General features: G+C 42.0%; 1 protein-coding gene across 1 annotated transcript in view; it reads right to left on the bottom strand.

Annotated features, from left to right (window-relative positions):
• LOC132818488 (pappalysin-2-like) overlaps positions 1–20,461 on the bottom strand; it is a 487,615-nt gene that overhangs the window by 133,656 nt on the left and 333,498 nt on the right. The window contains exon 15 of the mRNA XM_060829547.1: positions 10,544–10,721. Within this exon, the coding sequence (XP_060685530.1) occupies positions 10,544–10,721 (178 nt within the window). The remainder of the gene's footprint in view (positions 1–10,543; positions 10,722–20,461) is intronic.

The raw sequence follows: 20,461 nt of genomic DNA, 5'->3' as shown, positions 1-20,461 counted from the left end.
TTGATAGTAAAAAATTCACTCTGGTTTTTCCCATGGTCCCATCGTTCCCTACTCTGTAATCTCCTCCAGCAACAAAACTCTGAGGTATCAGTGTTCCTGAACTCTGGAGAGTCCTTCCTACCCTACCTAAGCACTCCTTAAAAGCCCTCTGTCTGACAAAGCTTTAGAACATCTTCTCCAACATTGTTTTATGCAGCTTGTTGCATCATGTTTCCTGTGAAGTGCTGTTTGGGTGCACATACATGCCTGTTATATTAACAGCCTTTGGAATTTAAATTCTCCTCAGCTCCAGTAACAATTATTGAAAAGGTTCATCCGCTCCCTCCTTCAAGTTTCCAAAACCCTTAAACTAAACTAAAAAGAGAAAATATCTTGTGTAATCTTCAAAATGAATGTGGAAGATTCTTAACTGGCTATGTATTTCTGTGTTAGTGAAATAACTAGCAAGGAGGAGTTAATTATTCCGTCACTTTACATCGCAATTGACAATCTACTGCATAGGAGAGTGAACAAAGTTTTATCTTTTAGTGTCTAAACAGTTCTGTGCCATTGATATTTTATTCCCTTGTTCTATAAGTGCTAACTAATTAAAGCCTAAAAGTATAACTGACTGAAATAACTGGTCAGGAGGGTCCCTTAGTGAAAATTGGTTTGGCAACTAATTGTCGAACTAATCCAAGACTTAAGGTACTCTTTTCCTTAGTTAAGAATGGAACACATTCACACAGCAGGGCAAATGAAAATTCTCCACTTAGTCTTTGAATACAACTAAGGTGCTCATCTCTGGTATCATTCTGGGACATTGGCTCCACACTCTGCCCAAAGTAGTGCACAGAACTGAACACAACAAACCAGCTAAAGCCTAACCAGTGAGTAATAAAAGGTTGTGCAGGACAGAATACAATAATCCAGCTAACGCCTAACCAGTAAGTAATAGAAGGTTTATTAGAATTTCCATGCATCACAAGCGACTCTTGGATAGGCACATGGAAGATTGTACGATGAAGGGTATGTATGTTAGTCTGATCTTAGAGTAGTATAAAAGGCCAGCAGAACATCGAGGGCTGAAGGGCCTGTACTGTGCTGTACTGTTCTATGTTCTATGAATTCAGGTTTGTTCTGCTGAGTGTAAGAAGTGAAGTTACATGATTCACACTGCTCGAGGACACCGACAAGAGGGTCAAATAGGATCCTTCTTTATTCATTCACAAGATAAAGGAATGCTCACATTAGTGAACCAGCTGGGTTTTTCCAACAATTGACAATGGTTTCATGGTCATTAGGTTCCTAATTCCACATTTTTTTTTCTGGAATTCAAATTTAACCATCTACTGTGGATTTGAACTCAGACCTCTAGGACATACCTAGGTTTTTGAATTAATAATCTAGCAATAGGGGTGGCGCTGTGACTCAGTGGTTGGCACTGCCGCCTCACAGCACCAGGGTCCCCGGTTCGATTCCAGCCTCGGGCGACTGTCTGTGTGGAGTTTGCACATTCTCCTTGTGTCTCCGTGGGTTTCCTGCGGGTGCTCTGGTTTCCTTCCACAATCTAAAGATGTGCAGCTTCGGTGATTTGCCATGTTAAATTGTCTCATGGCATTCAGGGATGTGTAGGTTGGATGCAGTAGTCAGGGGTTAAATGTAGGGGAATGGGTCTTAATGGGTTACTCTTCAGAGGGTCAGTGTGGACTTGTTGGGCTGACGGGCCTGTTTCCACACTGTAGCGATTTTATGATCTCTTTACCACTAGGCCATCACCTCCTCTCGAGATCCTACTTGCCAACAGCAAAATCGAGAAGCAAATCTCCTGAGGGGGGGGGGGCTCCTAATTGGTCACTACTGGACTCACCTTCCAATTAAGATCAGCGGATGGATTTCAGATGCTGCCCACCCAATCACATTGCCAGCTGCTCTGTAGGCATGGCAGTCCCACTGGGAGACCATTTGCTGAGCCAGGTTGGGTACCATGAGGGCACGTCAATGCAAAGGTACCCTGACTGGACTCCCCATCAAGTTGGTCAGCCTGAAGGGGAACTCCATTCATTGGGTCCATATGAGTCACAATGTCAGCATTATATTGATTATAGCTTTGTACTTTATGCCTCCAACTCTGAAGGGCTCTCCAGCCTGCCTCAAGCCCCTCACTGAGCTGGGAATCACTCGGAATTGAGCAACAGAAGTTGTGGTCCACATGACAGGCCACCTGTAGGAAAGCATCCTCAGTGGCAGGAACGCTTTGGGGAGCTACACTGAAATGGGAGTCAGCCTCTACTTTCCCTGTCCCCTAACCTCAAAGCCTATCACGAAGAAGATTCAGCCCTTCACTTCACATTGACGTGATGAGGAACATCATCACATTTTGTGCTAGTCAAAAAAGTTCTGATGTAAATTGGTTTTGTATGCAACAAGTGACTGATCGTTTATACTTTGGCAGCACAGCTACATAAAGCCAAGACCACAGGTTGGCACATTCACCTGGATTTCAGATGCTGCCCACCCAATCACATTGCCAGCTGCTCTGGCAGGATAAAACATTTGCCAATAGTGAAGTCTGCTAATCAAGAACTCTTTTAAGGGCATTAAAACCGGCCATCTGTGAAGTGGTAATGAGAGGAGAGTGGTCATGACCTGATTATTACACTGATTCTTATATCAGTGGAACTATTTTAATAATTCAGAGAACGAGAGTCCACATCAAACTGTGGCAATTTCAGAACTTGAATTTAAATAGAACGTCTAAAAATTTCCAGACAAGAAGAGTTGCAAGTTGATTAACAAAGCTGCTGTAAGAACCTTGGGAAGGGGCTCTAGCTGTAGAAGCTGATCTGGCCGAGGTACGTTTATGCCAATGTGATTGACTCTTAGCTGCTCCCGATTATAGCCTGGTCAATACTTGGTACGATCAAGCCTTTACCAAGCACTGAAGCAAATCAAAGGGTAGAGGTTCAGTGCAACTTTCTTCTGACAACTAGTAAAGGACAACCAATGGCTGGGCATGTCAACTAGAAGAATCAGCTTTTTTGTTTCAACATCTAGTTAAAAAAATGTATCACCTTTCCTCACTTCATCCACCTGAATCATTCACTCTGTTTCTCTTTCTACAGTTGCTGCCAGTGGTGTCCTTGTCAATATTCCCATCTCAAGCAACACTAGAAAATTAGACTAATTACTTGTTATGCTCTTTTATATGAGCTGCGGGGCTTTGTAGTTGAGCTGCTACATTTGCCTACAGAGTGATGGTGACTCCACTCCAATGCAAGTAATCTGTCTGGAACATCGTGAAGATATAAGAGGCTCCATATAAATGGAAGTTCTTTTCAGAGAATCATTGTAGAATCCTTACAGTGTGGAGGCAGGCCACTGGCCCATTGAGTCCATACCAACCCTCTGAACAACATCCCCCTCAGACCCATGCCCCCTACCTTATCCCTGTAACCCTGCATTTCCCCATGACTAATTCACCTAGCCTGCACATTCCTGGACACTATGGACAATTTAGTACAGGTCGTGCTACTATAACGTGTGTTCCAAAAGTGGGAATTGGCTATAACATGATTCACCAACTGTAGACATTGTTTGGACAACATGAACCTTCTACTGAACGGGTATAGCGACTTACTATTAGCGATCTTCTACAGTGCAATTTTCCATAGCACGATGTGGTAAAGGAACACAATTGTCACATTATAGCAGACCAACCTGTATGACCAATCCACCTAACCTGCACAACTTTGGACCGTGGGAGGAAACCAGAGCAACTGGAAGTAACCCGTGCAGAAACGAGGAGAATATGCAAACTCCACACAGTTGCCCAAGGCTGGAATTGAACCGGGGTCCCTGGTGCTGTGAGGCAGCAATGCTAACCACTGAGCCCATTTTCAGTGCGGCCTCTTTTCTCCCTTTCCCAATCCCCTACACAAATTCCACCCTAAAATTCTTCTGTTGCCTTGGTCTTCCTCCTCCATGATGAATTATCACTGCATTTTGGCTTGACATTTTACTTCTTTTCCAACCTAGTTTACTGCATCAGGTGCTCCTGATGTGGTCTTCTCTACAATCAGGGAGACCAAACATTAACTTAGGGAATGGTTCACCGAGCATCTCAGCTGGGCCTGCAGGGGCTGATCGGACCTCCCAGTCACCGCCCATTTTAAATCCCCTTCCTACTCCCTTTCCAACATGACCATCCTTGGCCTCTTCCATTACCACAACGAACCAAACTGCAAATTGGAGGAACATCACCTCATCTTCTGCCTGGGCAGCCTACAGCCCAGAGGACTCAACACTGAGTTCTCCAATTTCAAATAGCCTCCCTTCCCTTCCCACCCCCTCTCCCTCCCTTCCACTCCTCCCAGCATCTACGGGAGTCATTCCCCCCCATTGACCAACCAGATCATACCCTCTACCTGGTCTTCACCTGTTCCCACCACCACCCTGCCCCCACCACCCCTTTATCTGCAGCTCCCCCTTACACCCACCTCCAGTCCTGAAGAAGGGTTACACCTGAAACGCCCACTTCTCCACCTCCTGATGCTGCTTGGCTTGCTGTGTTCTTCCAGCCACCTGCTTGTCCACCTGACCTTTTTTTACTTCTACACACTATAATACACCAGTCCCAATCTCAAACATAATGGAATTTTATCATCTGAGGCACCTACAGCTTGACTTGCCTCTTCCTTAAAATGAAAATATTAATGTTCATATTTCTACAGAGAGTAAGCACAGAAAATAAAAAACACATCGCAAATCTAAGCTACCAGGATAGGATGCCACAAAGGGTAGAGACAAGTCCATCTAGAAAATCCAAATGTTTCTAAGAAGTCTGCTTTGAATGGATGGGTGGGGGGGGGAATAAAATCTCCTTACCATTAAATTACGACAAAGTACTAAACTCTCAAAAATGCTTCCAAAGCTGATGAGCAAAAATAATGTTGCACTGAAATTGAACACTGAATTAATAATGGTTATTAATTCGAGAAAATTAGAGTAACTTGTGTGCTTTATTTTATGTTGCCCTGGCATTGCACACTACAATTCAACTTGCTTTTCTGTACCAGTTGGCCCTTGGTATTGCAGGCTGAAAAAGTAGTGTGTAAAACTACTGTCAGTGATCGTGACTATGACATCTTTCATCGATTGTAATAAACACCCATTTGGTTCACCAATGTCCTTTAGAGAAGGAAATCCACCATACTTTTCTAGTTTGGTATACATGTGCCTCCTGAACCACTAGAGTGTGGTTTACTCTTAACTGGGAGAAAGTGAGGACTGCAGAAGCTGGAGATGAGAGTTAAAAGTGTGTTGCTGGAAAAGCGCAGCAGGTCAGGCAGCATCAAAGGAACAGGAGAATCGACGTTTCGGGCATGAACCCTCCTTCAGGAAGAAGGGCTTATGCCCGAAACATCAAATCTCCTGTTCCTTTAATGCTGCCTGACCTGCTGCGCTTTTCCAGCAACACATTTTTAAGCTCTTTACTCTTAACTGGCCAACATTATAGATAGATAGATTCCCTACAGCGTGGAAACAGGCCCTTCAGCCAACCAGTCCATATCCGATCCTCCAAAGAGTAACCCACCCAGACCCATTTCCCTCTGAATAATGCACCTAATACTATGGGCAATTTAGCATGGCAAATTCACCTGGCCTGCACATCTTTGGACTGTGGGAGGAAACCAGAGCACCCGGAGGAAATCCACGCAGACATGGGGAGAACGTGCAAACTCCACACAGACAGTTGCCCGAGGCTGGAATCAAACCTGGGACCTTGGTGCTGTGAAGTAGTAGTGCTAACCACTGAGCCACGGCGCCACCCTTATGATAATTCTGGACAAGTTAAATTGGATCAAAACCTGGTTTGATAGACCATGAAGTTTTATTTTTGCAATTTGTCATAGAGGTCAGAGGTAGAAACAAAGTGCAAACAAAGGATTATAAGTATAATACAAGATGAGTGGACAAGTCACTGCCAGTTGGAGAGCAATGTGGGAAAATGCAAACTTGATCATTTTGGCAGGAAGAATATAAATCAGCATATTATTTAATTGCAGTGAGTGCATAAGTCTGCAGTACGTAAGGGACTGGATGGATTTATAAATGAATCACAAAAAGGTAGCATACAGGTATAGCAAACAATTAGGAAGGCAGATGGAATGTTGGACTTTACAGCGAACATGCTGCAACTGTACAGGTTGTTGATGGGAATTGCGCACAGTTTTGGTCTTCCTTAAAGCGGGATATAATTTGGAAATAGCTCAGAGAAAGTTCACTCAGACAATTACAGTGAATGAAGGGACTACCTTGTGAGAAAAGGTTGAACAAGTTGAGCCTCCCCTCTTTGGAGTTCAGAACCATTGGAGGCAACTTTACTGACATGTAAGATTCTGAGAAGGCATGATAGAGTAGAAACTGTGGGGATGTTGCTCCTCATTGTTGCTTGATTCGCCTATGGGACAGTTGTCCCAGTTTTGACAGATGGCCCCCGATGTTAGTTAGGAGGGCTTTCCAGGGTTGATAAGGCCTTGGTCAAGGTCGGGTGATCCATCCGGTTTCATCTCTACTATCTGAATGAGTTGGGGTTACTTGGCTTGTTATGCCAGTTGAGAAGTGGGGAGGCAATGAACGAATGGTATTATCACTGGACTTAATCCAGAGACCCAGGTAACGTTCTGGGGATCTGGGGTTCAAATCCTGCCAGGACAGATGGCGGAATTTGAATTCGGTGCAAATAAAATCTGTATTTAAGGATCCAATGATGACTATGAATCTAATGTCGATTGTCGTAGAAGCCCATCTAGTTCATTGCAGTACTTGAGGGAGGATACCTGTTGGCTTTACCTGGTGTGACCAACATGTGACTCCAGACCCACAGAAATGTGCTTAACCCTTATCTGTCCTCTGTTCAATTAGGGATGGGCAATAAATGCTGGCCTATCCAGTGACACCCTTGTCCTGTGAATGAATAGAAACAAATGATCTTTAACAGTCAGCCACTGTGCTGTGAATCTGGAGTTACTGGTAGGGCAAACTGGGTAGGAGGACAGATTCTTCTTCACTAAAAGCTATTTGTGAAGCAGATGGGTTGTTACAACAATTGACTGATTTAATGGTCATTGTAAGGCCAACATTTAATTCCAGATTATTTCAATTCAATTCAAATTCCACCATCTACCATGGTAGGATCTGAACCCATATCCCCAATGCTTTAGCCTGACTCTCTGGATTACTTGACCAGTGACATTTCCACTATGCTACCATCTCCTGCTAGGGGCTAATTAATGACCACAATTATTTGGCCAATGGGATTCGGCAGCAATGAGTAGAAGTCCCAACATGCAATGCTGCTTGGGCCCCAAGGACAGCATCTTCGTTAGAGTTCCTTTCCCTCAACTTGTAGGCAGCTCTCTCACCAGTGATGCTGCCCCAGTGTCACTGGACCTCACCACAAACTCCCACCTGCCCCACCGAGCCTCCTGTATTGACCACGCTAAATACCTGCTACTCCCAGCAACATACCATTCCATCCTTCTCCTGACACTTCTTCACTGGAGTTGGATGTAATCCTGACAGGGGCCACTGCACATGATGGCGCTCTTGGTAGCGATCAGATTGGCCAGCAGCTGTTGAAGGTGGGACACCCTCCTTAGATGTGGGTAGAAACTTCACCCTGAAGTACTTGTTATATACTCCCTTGTCAACCTGTGTTTAGAGATGTTATAACACAGCTCTGGAGCAAGTGGGACTTGAATACAGCTGGGACACTATCACTGCACCACAAGAGTTTTCATTATTACACTATCAGAAATATTTTCTCATCAATCTGCTCAGAGACATAATGGCACATCACTGGAGTAGGTGGGACTTGCACCCCAGTCTCCCAATTCAGGGGTTTGGACACTACCACTGTGCTACATGAGGAGCGATCATCAATCTATTTCTCTAATCAATTTGTCCGGAGACATTATAACACATCTCTGGTGCAGATGGGACACAAATCCAGTCCAGAAGTATAGACACTACCACTACACTACAAGACAGCCCTTTGAGGCACTTATTTAATGTTGGAAGGAAAGTTAAATATCTATGGTAGGTTCAGTACCTGTGAAGTTATCTCCATGAAGGGGTTACGTAGCTCACAGTGGGCCAAATGGCCTGCTTTTAACAGCTTATGACACTGTAAAGTTACGTAATGAAAGCTGACAATGTCCCATTGCGTGACAGATATCAGAAATGGTAAACACTTGACTCATTACACAGTGTGCTTTACATGGCAATTATATATTTAAAAATCAGACCTCTGCTTCAGTGAGGAATGAACATAATTTCCCAACTAAAGCGTTTACACAGATTGGTCTTGTCATAAATTTTCCAACTGGTGAATGTTGTCAGATCCCATTTCAAGCTGTGATTATAGATAGTAGGGCTTTTGTTGAGAGAAATCTTGGACGACTAAAGCAGGCACTGAGTAAACAGATAAAGAAAACTTGGTAAATAAATCCCAGCTGTTTAGAAAAGTGGTTGCTGCAAATTTAAACTCCAATCAAACATTATTTTTATATAAACTGCTATTAATATTACTGCTGGAATTTTTAATGTGCTTTGAATCAATTGAAAAAATATAAGAAATTATATTTAATAAAGTATGATTAGAGACATACCTACTTATGTACATTACAAAGGCAGGTTGTCCACCAGCCCAGCCAACTCAACTCATCTACTGCCTATGATCCAAGATTTACCTAATGTGTAAGTTTGCCTCCAATTGGGTATTTTACGTAATGTTATTACAAATAGCTAATACATCCAAATTTTACAATCTCAGATACATCAGGGTCTGGGCTGCTGTTAAGTTACAATAGAGCACCATGCTTGAAATCACCTGAGGTAAGATGGAGTATGAGATGATCGCAGGTCACGTGTGCAGTGATGCTATCATGAGCATGTCTTTTAAAGGACATGCTGACTGTGAGACACAACGCAACAGCTCTCATTCTTCCGAGGACAAGTTTTGAGATCACTTCACAGCACAGTTTATTGTACACATTCTGATGGAATAAACTGAAGTCCCAAGAACTGGCAAATATTAAAAGGGCTGCAAAGTTTTGCCAACTGCCCCAAGCAAAGTTGAGTTTTTGCTGAAATTGCAAGCTGCTGCCAACCGTCCTGTACCCACTGGCTAGAGTAGACAGGCAGAAGGCCGAGAGAACACAGTAAGCCTGGCAGCAGCAGGAGATGCAGCAGTCGAAGTACAAACAGGTCCAGTACACACTGGCGAAACAGGAAATATGGGGAATGTCAAATTAGGCCATTTGCCGCTCCACTCTGTCCCAGCATTCAATTAGATCATGGCTGGTCTGTGGCTCAACTCCATCTTGCTTCTGTAATCTTCAATATACTTGCCAAACAAAATCGTATTGGTTTCAGTTTTGAAATTGACTTGTAACTTAGACAATTTCTCAGGAAAGCGTTCTTCAGATTCCCATCGCCTTTAGTGTAGAGATCTTCCTGAAATCACTGCAGATTTTTGTTATATTATTTTGTTCTTTGCTCATCATAGGAAATGGTTGGTCTCCACACAACCATCACACCATATTGAGACATTTCATTTGGATTATCCCTTAATCTTGTGTAGACACAAGAGCACACAAGTCACATCTGTGAGACTGCTCTTCATAATTTCAATCTTGTCTCATTCTGATGAATCTGCACTGCAGCCGTTCCAGGGTCAAGATATCCTTGCTGCAATATGGCACCCAGAACAGACTCTGTGTTCCAGTCTAATTTATTGAACTCGATTACAATTTCAGTCCCTTTTTATTACAGGCCCCTTGAGATAAAGGGCCAACATTCCAACAGTCTGTTTATTTACTTGTCACACATTTTTCAACATCTTATGGATATTTCTGTATTTGGAGCACGGCATCTCTCTGCTCGCCCACAATTTGAAGCATTTCTCTACTTAGAAAACACGCTGATCTTTTTTTTTTGAACATCCAAAATAGATGACCTCAGACTTTGCTCATATTAAACTCCAGATGCTTGTTTCGCCCAAGTGCACAACCTATCAATGGTCATTTGCCGCACGCTGTTCTCAACTACACTGTTTATTTAACCATCTAACTTAGTCATGCAGCTCTTTACTTCGTCATCCAAATCATTTATAAACATTGCGAGAAACTAAAGCCCCAGCGTTTCCTGGGACTCACCCAATCCTCTGATAATCGTATGCAGACCAGTTCCTACTCTCATGCAAACCCACTCCCTAACCAATTCCTTATCTGACTCAACATTACCTCTGTCTGAACTACCGCAGTGTCTAGCGATACAAACAAACATCGAGGGCGCACAGTCTTTGCAGTTTGCACAAACAGGCCTTTCCAAGTCAGGATGGTGTGTGACTTGAAGGGGAGGTCGCAAGAACTGCAGGTGCTAGAGACTCAGAGTGGATGAAGAGTGGAGCTGGGAAAAGCACAGCAGGATTTTCAAAAAGAAAGCTCCCCTTTTCAAAAGCTGTCACACGAAACTCCGAAGAAGTGTATTTGTGTACCTTGCAGTTTAGCTGGTGGCTTGCAGGAGAACGTACACTGCTTTCCAATGGTGGTACCCTCAGGGCAGGAAAAGCTGGCATGGTAAACGTGTGACTGGTCAGGGAAACCACAGTCAACGGGGTCACAGGTCACAAGGCGGTCCCATTTTCCATACATGCAAATAAGGGAAACCTCCGTCTGAAATACCAAAGTTAAAAGGCATTTCACAATCATCACTGTGGATCACACTTGTGAGAAGCATTAGTACAAAACGTTCTGGAAATTATTTCATCTAAATAATCTAAAATCACATTTTCCAAAGAGCTTGAGGGGGATACAGTACAAAATGAATATTTTTTAATGCTAAACATTTGGAAGAGTCTCCTGAAGTAATTATTGCTTTCTTAACTCCTTTTGATCAAGTTGAGCCAGTACACTGTTACTCTGTAGTCGAGAGTGTGGTGCTGGAAAAGCACAGCCAGTCAGGCAGCATCTGAGAAGGAGTGGAATCACCAGGAAAAGCTTCTGCCCGAAACATTGATTCTCCTGCTCCTCAGATGCTGCGTGATCTGCTGTGCGTTTTCAGCACCACACTCTCAACTCTGATCTCCAGTATCTGCGGCCCTCACTTTCTACACAGTTATGCTGTAACCAATTAAAATTGCAGTTCCTCCAATATTTGGTGGGACATTGAAGATTCAGTCAACGGAATTAAAACAATCATCACCGGAGAGCATAGCTTGCAAAACCTTATCTTGGAAGGTGTGCTCAAGTGTATTTGTGGCTTAGGACAGATTCAAACCCAGAAGCCTGCCAATGCTGACCATTTGTGGCTCTCTGAGACATATCTACTGTCCAGAAAATACAACTTCTGTAGCTTCACTAAGCCAAAAAAAAAGACTGATGCAGCTTGGTTGGGTCAATTGCAGAGCCCCAGGGTTTTGATGTAGGCCTGTTCTCCCTGCACGAAACCTCTACATTCAATTATAATGTTCTCTCATCTCCCTCTTGCTTGTTGAGAAGCAAGCAAAGGTACTCAGAACAGCGAAAAACAGAGGTAAATTGGTCCTTGACCCCATTCTGTAAAATAGATTTCCCATAAATTTGATTTATAGGTGCTCTGTACCTTAAAGTCTCCTTGGTTCCATAATCCCTAGCATCATAGGATCCCTTACAGTGTGGAACCAGGCCATTTGACCCAACAAGTCCACACCATGCTTCTGAAGAGTAACCCACCCAGACTCCTACCCTATTACTCTACATTTACCTCTAACTAATGCACCTAACCTACACATCCCTAGTACCTTTGTTGAAAAAAAAACTTTGAATTGATTTAAGTTCAACAGATTTTTTTGAACGAAAATTTCAGGTAATCATCATCCTTCCTCGCATAACCTCAGCTGTCTAAGATCTCGATGTGCTCAGAGATGTTATGACAAACTCTGGAGCAGGTGGGACTTCTCTCCATCCTCCTGGCTCACAACTACATCTCCTTCATTTGGACTCTATCATAGGAAAGACCCTTCATTCCCCTCAAGAAATGTTTAGATCCAAATATGTTTGATCAATCTGATCAGAGATGTTAGGCACACCACTGGAGTAGGTGGGGCTTGAACCTGGACCTCCTGGCTCAAGGGTAAGACACTATTAAAGGAGACCCTCATGCTTGGCTACATACAAACACCATTTAACCTGATTAACCTTATTATTCAGGTGATTTGTACTGCTTTGGAAGGACTTGGACAAGCCAGGAGAATGGGCAAAGAAATGGCAGATAGAATTCATTGTGAGTAAGTGCGAGGTTATGCACTTTGGTTGGAAGGACTATTTTCTAAATGGGGAATTCTTCAGAAATCTGAAACACAAAGGGGTTTTTGAGTCCAAGTCCAAATTCTCTTAAGGTTAACATGCAGGATCAGTTGGCAGTGAGAAAGGCAAATGCAATGTTAGCATTCAATTCAAGAGGGTAGAACACAAAAGCAGCAATGTAGCTCTGAGGCTGTATAAGGCTCTGGTCAGACCACATCGGGAAAATTCTAAGCAGTATTGGACCCCTTTTATAAGGTAGGATGTGCGCTCATTGGTAGGGAACCCAGACGTGTGATCTCAGGATGAAGGGCTTGTCATATGAGGAGCGGTTGAAGTCTCTGGGTTTGCATTCTGTGGAGTTTAGAAGGATGAGGTGGGTTCTGATTGAAACTTACACAGGACTGAGAGGCCTGGATAAGTGGACATGAAGATGTTTCCATCCATAGGAGAGACTAGCACTTGAGGGCACAGCCTCAGAACGAAACCATGACCCTTTTGAATGGAGATGAGGAGGAACTTCTTCAGCCAGAGGGTGGTGTTGCCATGGAATAGTCTAATACTGCTCCTGCAGCTTATGGTGTCACTGGCCTAGTCCAGGACCTTGGACATGGACAATAAGACAGTGGATATGGAGCAACAATAACTGGTTAGGGCAAAAAAAAGGAAAGATGGCAAGCTTCCATATCACAAAACTAAAAAGGCATTGGAAACAGCTAAACCTTTTTTTCCCCCACAGGTGGTCAAGGCAGCATTAACTGATTTGACTAAGGAAAAGTTAATGCAATTGACAAAAAGAGTTAAAAGGTGGAATTGACTGTAAAAGTCAAGAAAGTGGTGAAAATTTATAGTGGGTCACAGCATTTGAGATTGAAGAAAATTCAAGGGGATGGGTATGTGTGACAAGTGGAGAGTCACTGGAGTTCTGAGCGAGCAACAGCTAAACCAGCTTGAATGTACAAAATAAATGCAGCAGCTTCAAAAGAGAAAAGGCGTTAGAAATTAAGAACCAAAAGAGGAAATGCTGGAAAATCTCAGCAGGTCTGGCAGCATCTGTAAGGGGAGAAAAGGGCTGATGTTTCGAGCCTAACTGACCCTTTGTCAAAGCCGACTCGAAACGTCAGCTCTTTTCTCTCCTTACAAATGCTGCCAGACTTGCTGAGATTTTCCAGCATTTTCTCTTTTGGTTTCAGATTCCAGCATCTGCAGTAATTTGCTTTTGTTTAGAAATTAAGAAACTTGAGGAACAAAAAGAAAGAGAATGTAATCTTTAATTATCCCTGCAAGGATTAAACACAACCATGTGTGCAGGAGATGGCTCCCTGTGGAGAGTTACTCAGCTTCTCATTATTTCCTCTAGTTTACTCTTTCTGTTTGAACTTGCCCTGACTCTCTCTAGAGGTGTGACATTCCATAGGCTATCGGCTTGGGAAACACGTGGGACTTCAGGAAGTCCACAAGAACGAGTCTGAGAAAGGAATCCAGAACGAAAATACTATGGATCAAATTTTAGCTTCAGCTACCCACTGTGAGACCAAAGGTAAAGGCTGTTGTGAGTGCCAGCGAGGTATGTAAGATGGATAGGAGACAAAGTTTTTAAAATCAGCAGGGAAAATAATCCATTATTCTTCAAATGATATCGTTAAAGTCATAACTTTATTAAGGGATACAGGAGCTACCAAATCTCTTCTGCTGGAGGAAGATGTTTATGCAAAGAATGCATTGAAAACCGAAGTTTTAGTAAAATGAATGAGTGGACATCATTTACTCATTCCTTTGTACAAAACGTATTTAGAAGGGAAAAAAAAACAACTTGAGTTTTTGCTTGTTATGCAGCACCTGTAGTATTAAAATCACAACCTCCGTCTGACTGTATGTCCTATATGTTTCCGGAGATAAAACGCAATTTGGGTATGGTACAGTTGAAGTCAACAGCATATAGTGCACAAACATGGGGGGGGGGGGGGAGACACACAAAGTGGGGATCCTCTGCAAGATCAGCATCCACTGCAGCCTCATTCTCTTTCACAGTCTGCTGCGGGTCTGCAAACTGGACTGCTGAGTTCGGTTAGGGATCAGGAAAGATGGAAGAAAAGGGGGGACATGACACCACACCTCTTGGAGAGGGAACTGGAGATCAATGCAGATAGGGAAGTGAAGGAGACAGGAGACCTCATCTTGCAAAGACTGGCAGAGGAGCTGAAAATGTGTTGCTGGAAAGGCGCAGCAGGTCAGGCAGCATCCAAGGAGCAGGAGAATCGACGTTTCGGGCAGGAGCCCTTCTTCAGGAACGAAACGTCATGCCTGAGACATCGATTCTCCTGCTCCTTTGATGCTGCGTGACCTGCTGTGCCTTTCCAGCAACACGTTTTCAGCTCTGATCTCCAGCATCTGCAGTCCTCACTTTCTCCCAGAAGACTGGCAGAGGAGATCACCTCACCACACACCATGCCAGTGTAGTCGGAGATCATAAAACAGATCACTGCCTTCTCCATTGTGAGGAGGGCAGGGCAATGTTAGAAATCATTTGTTTGAATCCAGTCAAAGAGTTAGAGTGCTCCAGTGGCATTAAGTCATAAATTTGATGGAATGGTTAGATTCTGCATAGATTAGAGAAAGGTCAATGCAGTAGCCCAAACTCATTTGCACCCAATTCCTCAATTAGAAGATTGAGAGTATTAGCAGGGCCTCATTCCTTACCAACATTGGGGATGCTGGCCAGTATTGTAGGCAACAAGAGCTAAGGAAGTATCAGCTTCTGATTCACAAAGTGGGTCATATCAATGCTGAGTCATGTCATTCAGGATTAAATAATGTTCCAGTTACTATACAGGCACTTATGAACCAAGTTGTAACTAGTGTGGTCGTGACTGGTATTGATCACTTTTGACTTCACTGTACTAATTATCATGTTAATTGATACTTGTCATTTAGAGAAGGTTTTCTTGCCAGCAGGTGAATTGGGATAGAGAAGATTGAGAGTTACGTTTTCAGAGGTTGTATCTGTACCATAAGAAATATTCCAATGTAGAAATACAAACCAAGGCTCAAACGTTTTAAAGTTGGCAACGGTCAAGGCCACAAGCACTGGTTGACACTAACTATAATGTCTTGGCCATTGCAGAAAGATATATGGAGTGAAACACTAGATTATTTCAGTAGAGTTTTCTAATTCAACCTTATTGCCTTTTAAGCAATGTGCACAATCTTTATAAGAACCTGTATAAATGTTACATAATGCATGGATGAAGATGAGTGAATGCATGTATAAACTTGTGTTTTCTGTTCTATATGTTTTAATGTCTAAATCACAGCAAAACACATGTGGAATGGCATCTCATTCCTCAAGGGTGGACGGATATTGGGAATGTATGCCTGTATTTAAGGACTATCTGGGAAAACAAAGATGTGCAACTATTTGGATATTCTCTGGATTCAAACAGGTATGAACACATGGATTTCTTAGAAATGAAGCCAAAGGTTGAAGAAAATAATCTGCTGCTTACTGTAAAGCATGTGAATTTGGAAAAATAACTAAGCAATGCTTTAAAGGAGATAAGTGGTAGGTGGTTGTGTTTATTACGGAAAAGAAAGCTGGCTTTGAGAGGACTAAAAGACCTTAATGATCACCTCTCTGAATTTTGTTTCGTTTTACAGATTCAGAAGCCATGAAACCAAACACCTCTGAAGTTGCAAGTCTCCCCTTAGATCTTAATCTTAATAGATTTTTCTGGGATGGGAGTCTGGTGCTGGAAAAGCACAGCAGGTCAGGAAGCATCAGAGGAGCAGGAGAATTGATGTTTTGGGCATAAGCGCTTTGTCAGGACTTCTGCCCGAAATCACTTTCTGGGAACCTAAATCCAGTACATATGTTTACCTCATAAATCCTGAAGGAGAGGATGATGAACAACTCTTGAATTCCAAGTTGATTGCAAACAGAACTGAACTTCTATAATTTATCTGTTTCTGTCAAGAATTCAGCCTCATCAACAAGATATTCAGTGGATGTGAGAAGTCATCGCATTTTAGCCTTTGTTTTCAAACTCCTGTGCTTTTTTTTTCTCCTTTGCCTTTTTTTTAAAAAATAGAGATGCCATCATCTCTGCAGAGACTTGTTGGTTTAGCTTGAGAGTGTGTGGATATAAGATTAAGAGGATATAATTTTGATTTGTGAACATGCCACAGGTGTTAAAACAGAGTTTGACACTTGCTTTAAGAATAAGTTTTGCTTATAGTAAGCAGAATGTTTTAAATTCAGTGAAGAAGCCTGTTGGACAATGTTCACTCTAACATGTGCAGCCATACAGTTCGTCAGAGTTTCTATGCTCAATGATCACTATACCAGCACTGATTTGCGGTTGCGGAGGCCACTCCAAACATGGACCGCAGAGGTCCACACAACAGAAAAATGTAATTAGAGGGAATGTTGTTGGTAGACATTGCTTTTATTTTGGAAAGTAGCACAAAGAAATAATTGGCTATTTTGGTAACTGCATCAAATTTATACTAATGGTGCAATTGGTGGAGTAAAGGGGATTTATCATAACTGTCTCACTCTTGCCTTAGTCATAATAATATAGCAGATTTATGTGAACATTGCCTAAACAGGAGCATTTTAGTTACATAAATAGCTTGGATGGATTGGAATTAGAGAAGATTAAGCTATGATTAAGTTTTGACAGTGTATGGGAAGGACCTTAGTAAGGATATCATTAAGGTATACAGTACTCTTAAAGCAATTGGCAGTAGAATTACAGGGAGTTCAGGAGAAATATTTTCATCCAAAAAGGTAGTAAGAGTTGAAACCCAGTACCTGAAAGAGTGGTAAACACAAACATTTCAAAAAGTACTAAAAATATACTTGAAATGTTTTAACCTGCAAAGCTATGCAGGTTGAAAGTGAGATAAGAATTGGCTCTTTTTTAGTTAGCACAAACACAATGTTCCAATAATTCTGAGATTCAACTGGGGCTTTCTGTAATTGTAACATGACTCGCATATCTTTGTATTCCAGATGCCTCGTGATGAAGGCTGATGTATTTGATCATTTACATCATTTTTGCACTGTTTATTGTGACTTGTAAAGGATCCCAGTGAAATGTAGCATTCCTATCCAATTTTATTACAAATTTAAATTGACTGTATGCTGCATCCTACTCAATCCTAGCATATAAAATTTTCAAAACAACATTAACTATATCGTCGTTAATGTCTTGAGGCTCATCTGACTCCACTGAGTTAAGAAATCTTGTTCTGAAGACGAGTCACACTCAACTCAAAACGTTAACTGTTTCTCTCTCCACAGATACCGCCAGACCAGTTTCTCCACAGTTTCTCTCGCACTTTTGGTTTATATTTTGGATTTCCAGCATCTGCAGTGTTGTGACTTTATTAAATATTCCACCATGGCTATATTAAACATTACATTTGGCAAGGGTGGTGCATTATCAAATTCTAAACACCTTTGCACAATTGTTGCTTTTTAATTTTATTTTTGTCCATCTTAGAACCTTTGTTTTAAAACCTTCAGTTCATAGAAGGACGGGTCCAAGCAACATTTCTTGGCAAAACAGATGTGCATTTATCAAATTTCGGCACATTCACTTCAAAACTATTAGCTGTTCACTGCCATTTCTGGCATTTCTGCCCTTTATCGGATGGATAACTTAAAAACAAAAAGGAATTGTTTTCCTCTTGTGGATCCCAGATGCAGAGCCAATACCTGTAATGAAAGAAGGAATGAAAACCAGATAAAGATCTTGCCCAAAAAAGCTTGTAGACCATATCAGGAAAAGAGGCCAGAAATAAAAGAGACTGTCACAGCCTGAGGTCCTGGGAAAGACTGAGTCATGGAAGTAGATTACAGAGTGTTCTACGCCTTGCTGTAACTTGGCTGTAGGTATGATAACTGCATTCTTTTTGTTGGATTTGATTTGGTTTATTATTGTCACATATACCTAGGTACAGTGAAAAGTTGTATTTTACATGCTGTATGGTATGATCTGCCTATACTAAGTGCATTAGTGTATTGGAACAGAGAGAGGAATATAATGTTATGGCTGGGTGAGAAGGCACACAAGAGCGAGATCAATATTAAATGTAAAATTTGAGAGGTCCATTCAGAAGTCTAATAACAGCGAGGAAGAAGCTGCTCTTGAATCTGTTGCTACGTGTTTTTCTATATCTTCTACCTGATGGAAGAAGTTGGAAGAAATTATAACCGGGGTGGGAGGGGTCTTTGATGATGTTGGCTGCCTTCCCGAGGCAGTGAGAGGTGTAGATGGAATCAATGGATGGAAGGCTGTTTCTCATGATGGAACTGGGCTATAGTTTCTTACAATCCTGGACAGAGCAGCTGACATTGAGAGATGCATCTGGATAGAATGCTTTCTGTGGTGCATCTATAAATATTGGGACATGCCATATTTTGCATGCTTTCTTTACCATAACTATATTAGTACTTTTGCCATCTACTATCACTGGTATTACGTCCACCCTCATATCCTTTTTATTTGAAAATTGATGAAGAAATAGTGCCTGCATACTATTTTTAGTACATAAATTAACAGTTGTTCGGTTAGTATTTTATTATTCATTCAAAAAGAATTGAGAAATTGTCAACTATATGCCACATTCTGTACATATACATATTGCTTGCATTTTACAAGGATTTTACTATGGCTAACTAAAGAATGGCCAATGTGAATGGCTCCAGGCTAACAAAGCAGAAATATCTTTAATAGCCAAAGGCATAATGAACAGCCCCATTCATATTCATTCTGATCCCAGTCACACGGACCAGTGTTGGACACATCAGGCTTCAACTCTTGCCCAAGCTTTGGGTGCATCGTCAAAGCCCAAGATTTTACCACTCACTTATTAGGTTGCAATAAAAGTTGTTCATAACAAATTCTAAGTTGGTTTAGCACAGGACAGCTGCAAATCAGTGGGCATGGGGTGGGGGGAGTGCCCATTGACTGGATAAAGAATGAGATTGAAAGTACAGCAGCATTTAATTTTGGAAACTGTTTGGGAACGCATCAACAAAATTGTGGGATGTATGCTCTAGCAGATCAGACATGAAGTCATCAAGACAATCACAAAATGGTACCCTCCGTTTTAAGCAGTAGATTCTGAAGCTAGCAATATTTCTAAATTGGCCACAGAAAGCAGGCCAGCTTCCAATAAAAGTTTCCCTTTCATGAGGATTTTAGCATATTTATCTGTGAAGGTAATGTATCAATACCTCACTTGTGAGCAGCATCTTTAAGGCAAATGAGGAAATCCGTCTGCTCCTCCCAAATTAGGAGTCTGAAACACAGTTTGAGGCTCAGCACCTAGTTAAAGTTGGAGGCTGCCCAGATGGAATGATCCCAAGATAAGATCATAGGAGCAGGTGCCAGATTGTCCAGGGTTTGGGATGGCCTGCCAATTCCTTCCCTGATGCAAAGCTGGCTGGTGCTCTTCAACATTTGAAGGAAGATCAAACAAGAGTTTATTTAAGTGCTTTGGAACTTTAAACCAGCAAGCAGACTCTTGGTAAGCTCTGTTCAATAGCTCATTAGGTCATTCAGGACAACGGGAGTAGGGGTAATTGCCACATCACTAAAACAGATGACATTCTCATTCAGTGAGATCTTCACCCAGAAAGCTCAAAAATCTGGCTTCTTCAGGAAAGTCAGATACCAGCAATAGATGGTCTTTCAGCCCCTTTAGGTGTGGCTTTTCTGTACATGGTAATGGTGCAGGTTGTTGTATAGATGAGATTCAGAACTTTTCGCAAAGTCTACTATAGGCAATCACGCCAACGAAAGGGCCAGTAATTACAGATCTATTAGAAAGTGCGAGATTGTATCCTGCATGAAGACGAACCTTTCTATACAAGGAAGGAAAGGGAAAAAAGTTTCTGCTCTACATAGCAATTTAGGACTATAGTTGCAACAACGTTACGCTTGACATTTTGGAGATTATAAACACGCTATAAAAGAAACAGAGGTTGATCATACAAAATAGGAATAGCAGTAGGTTATTATGCCCTTCCACCCCACCGCACCTTTCAATAGAATCGTAACTGATCCAATATTCCTCACGGCCATTTTACATTTTTCCTGTAGCCCTTAATTCAACGATTG

Source organism: Hemiscyllium ocellatum, chromosome 9, assembly GCF_020745735.1.
Source record: "Hemiscyllium ocellatum isolate sHemOce1 chromosome 9, sHemOce1.pat.X.cur, whole genome shotgun sequence".
Lineage (NCBI taxonomy): Eukaryota > Metazoa > Chordata > Chondrichthyes > Orectolobiformes > Hemiscylliidae > Hemiscyllium > Hemiscyllium ocellatum.
The sequence above is the reverse complement of the archived record's forward strand: the minus strand, read 5'-3'. Positions and strand labels throughout refer to the sequence as shown.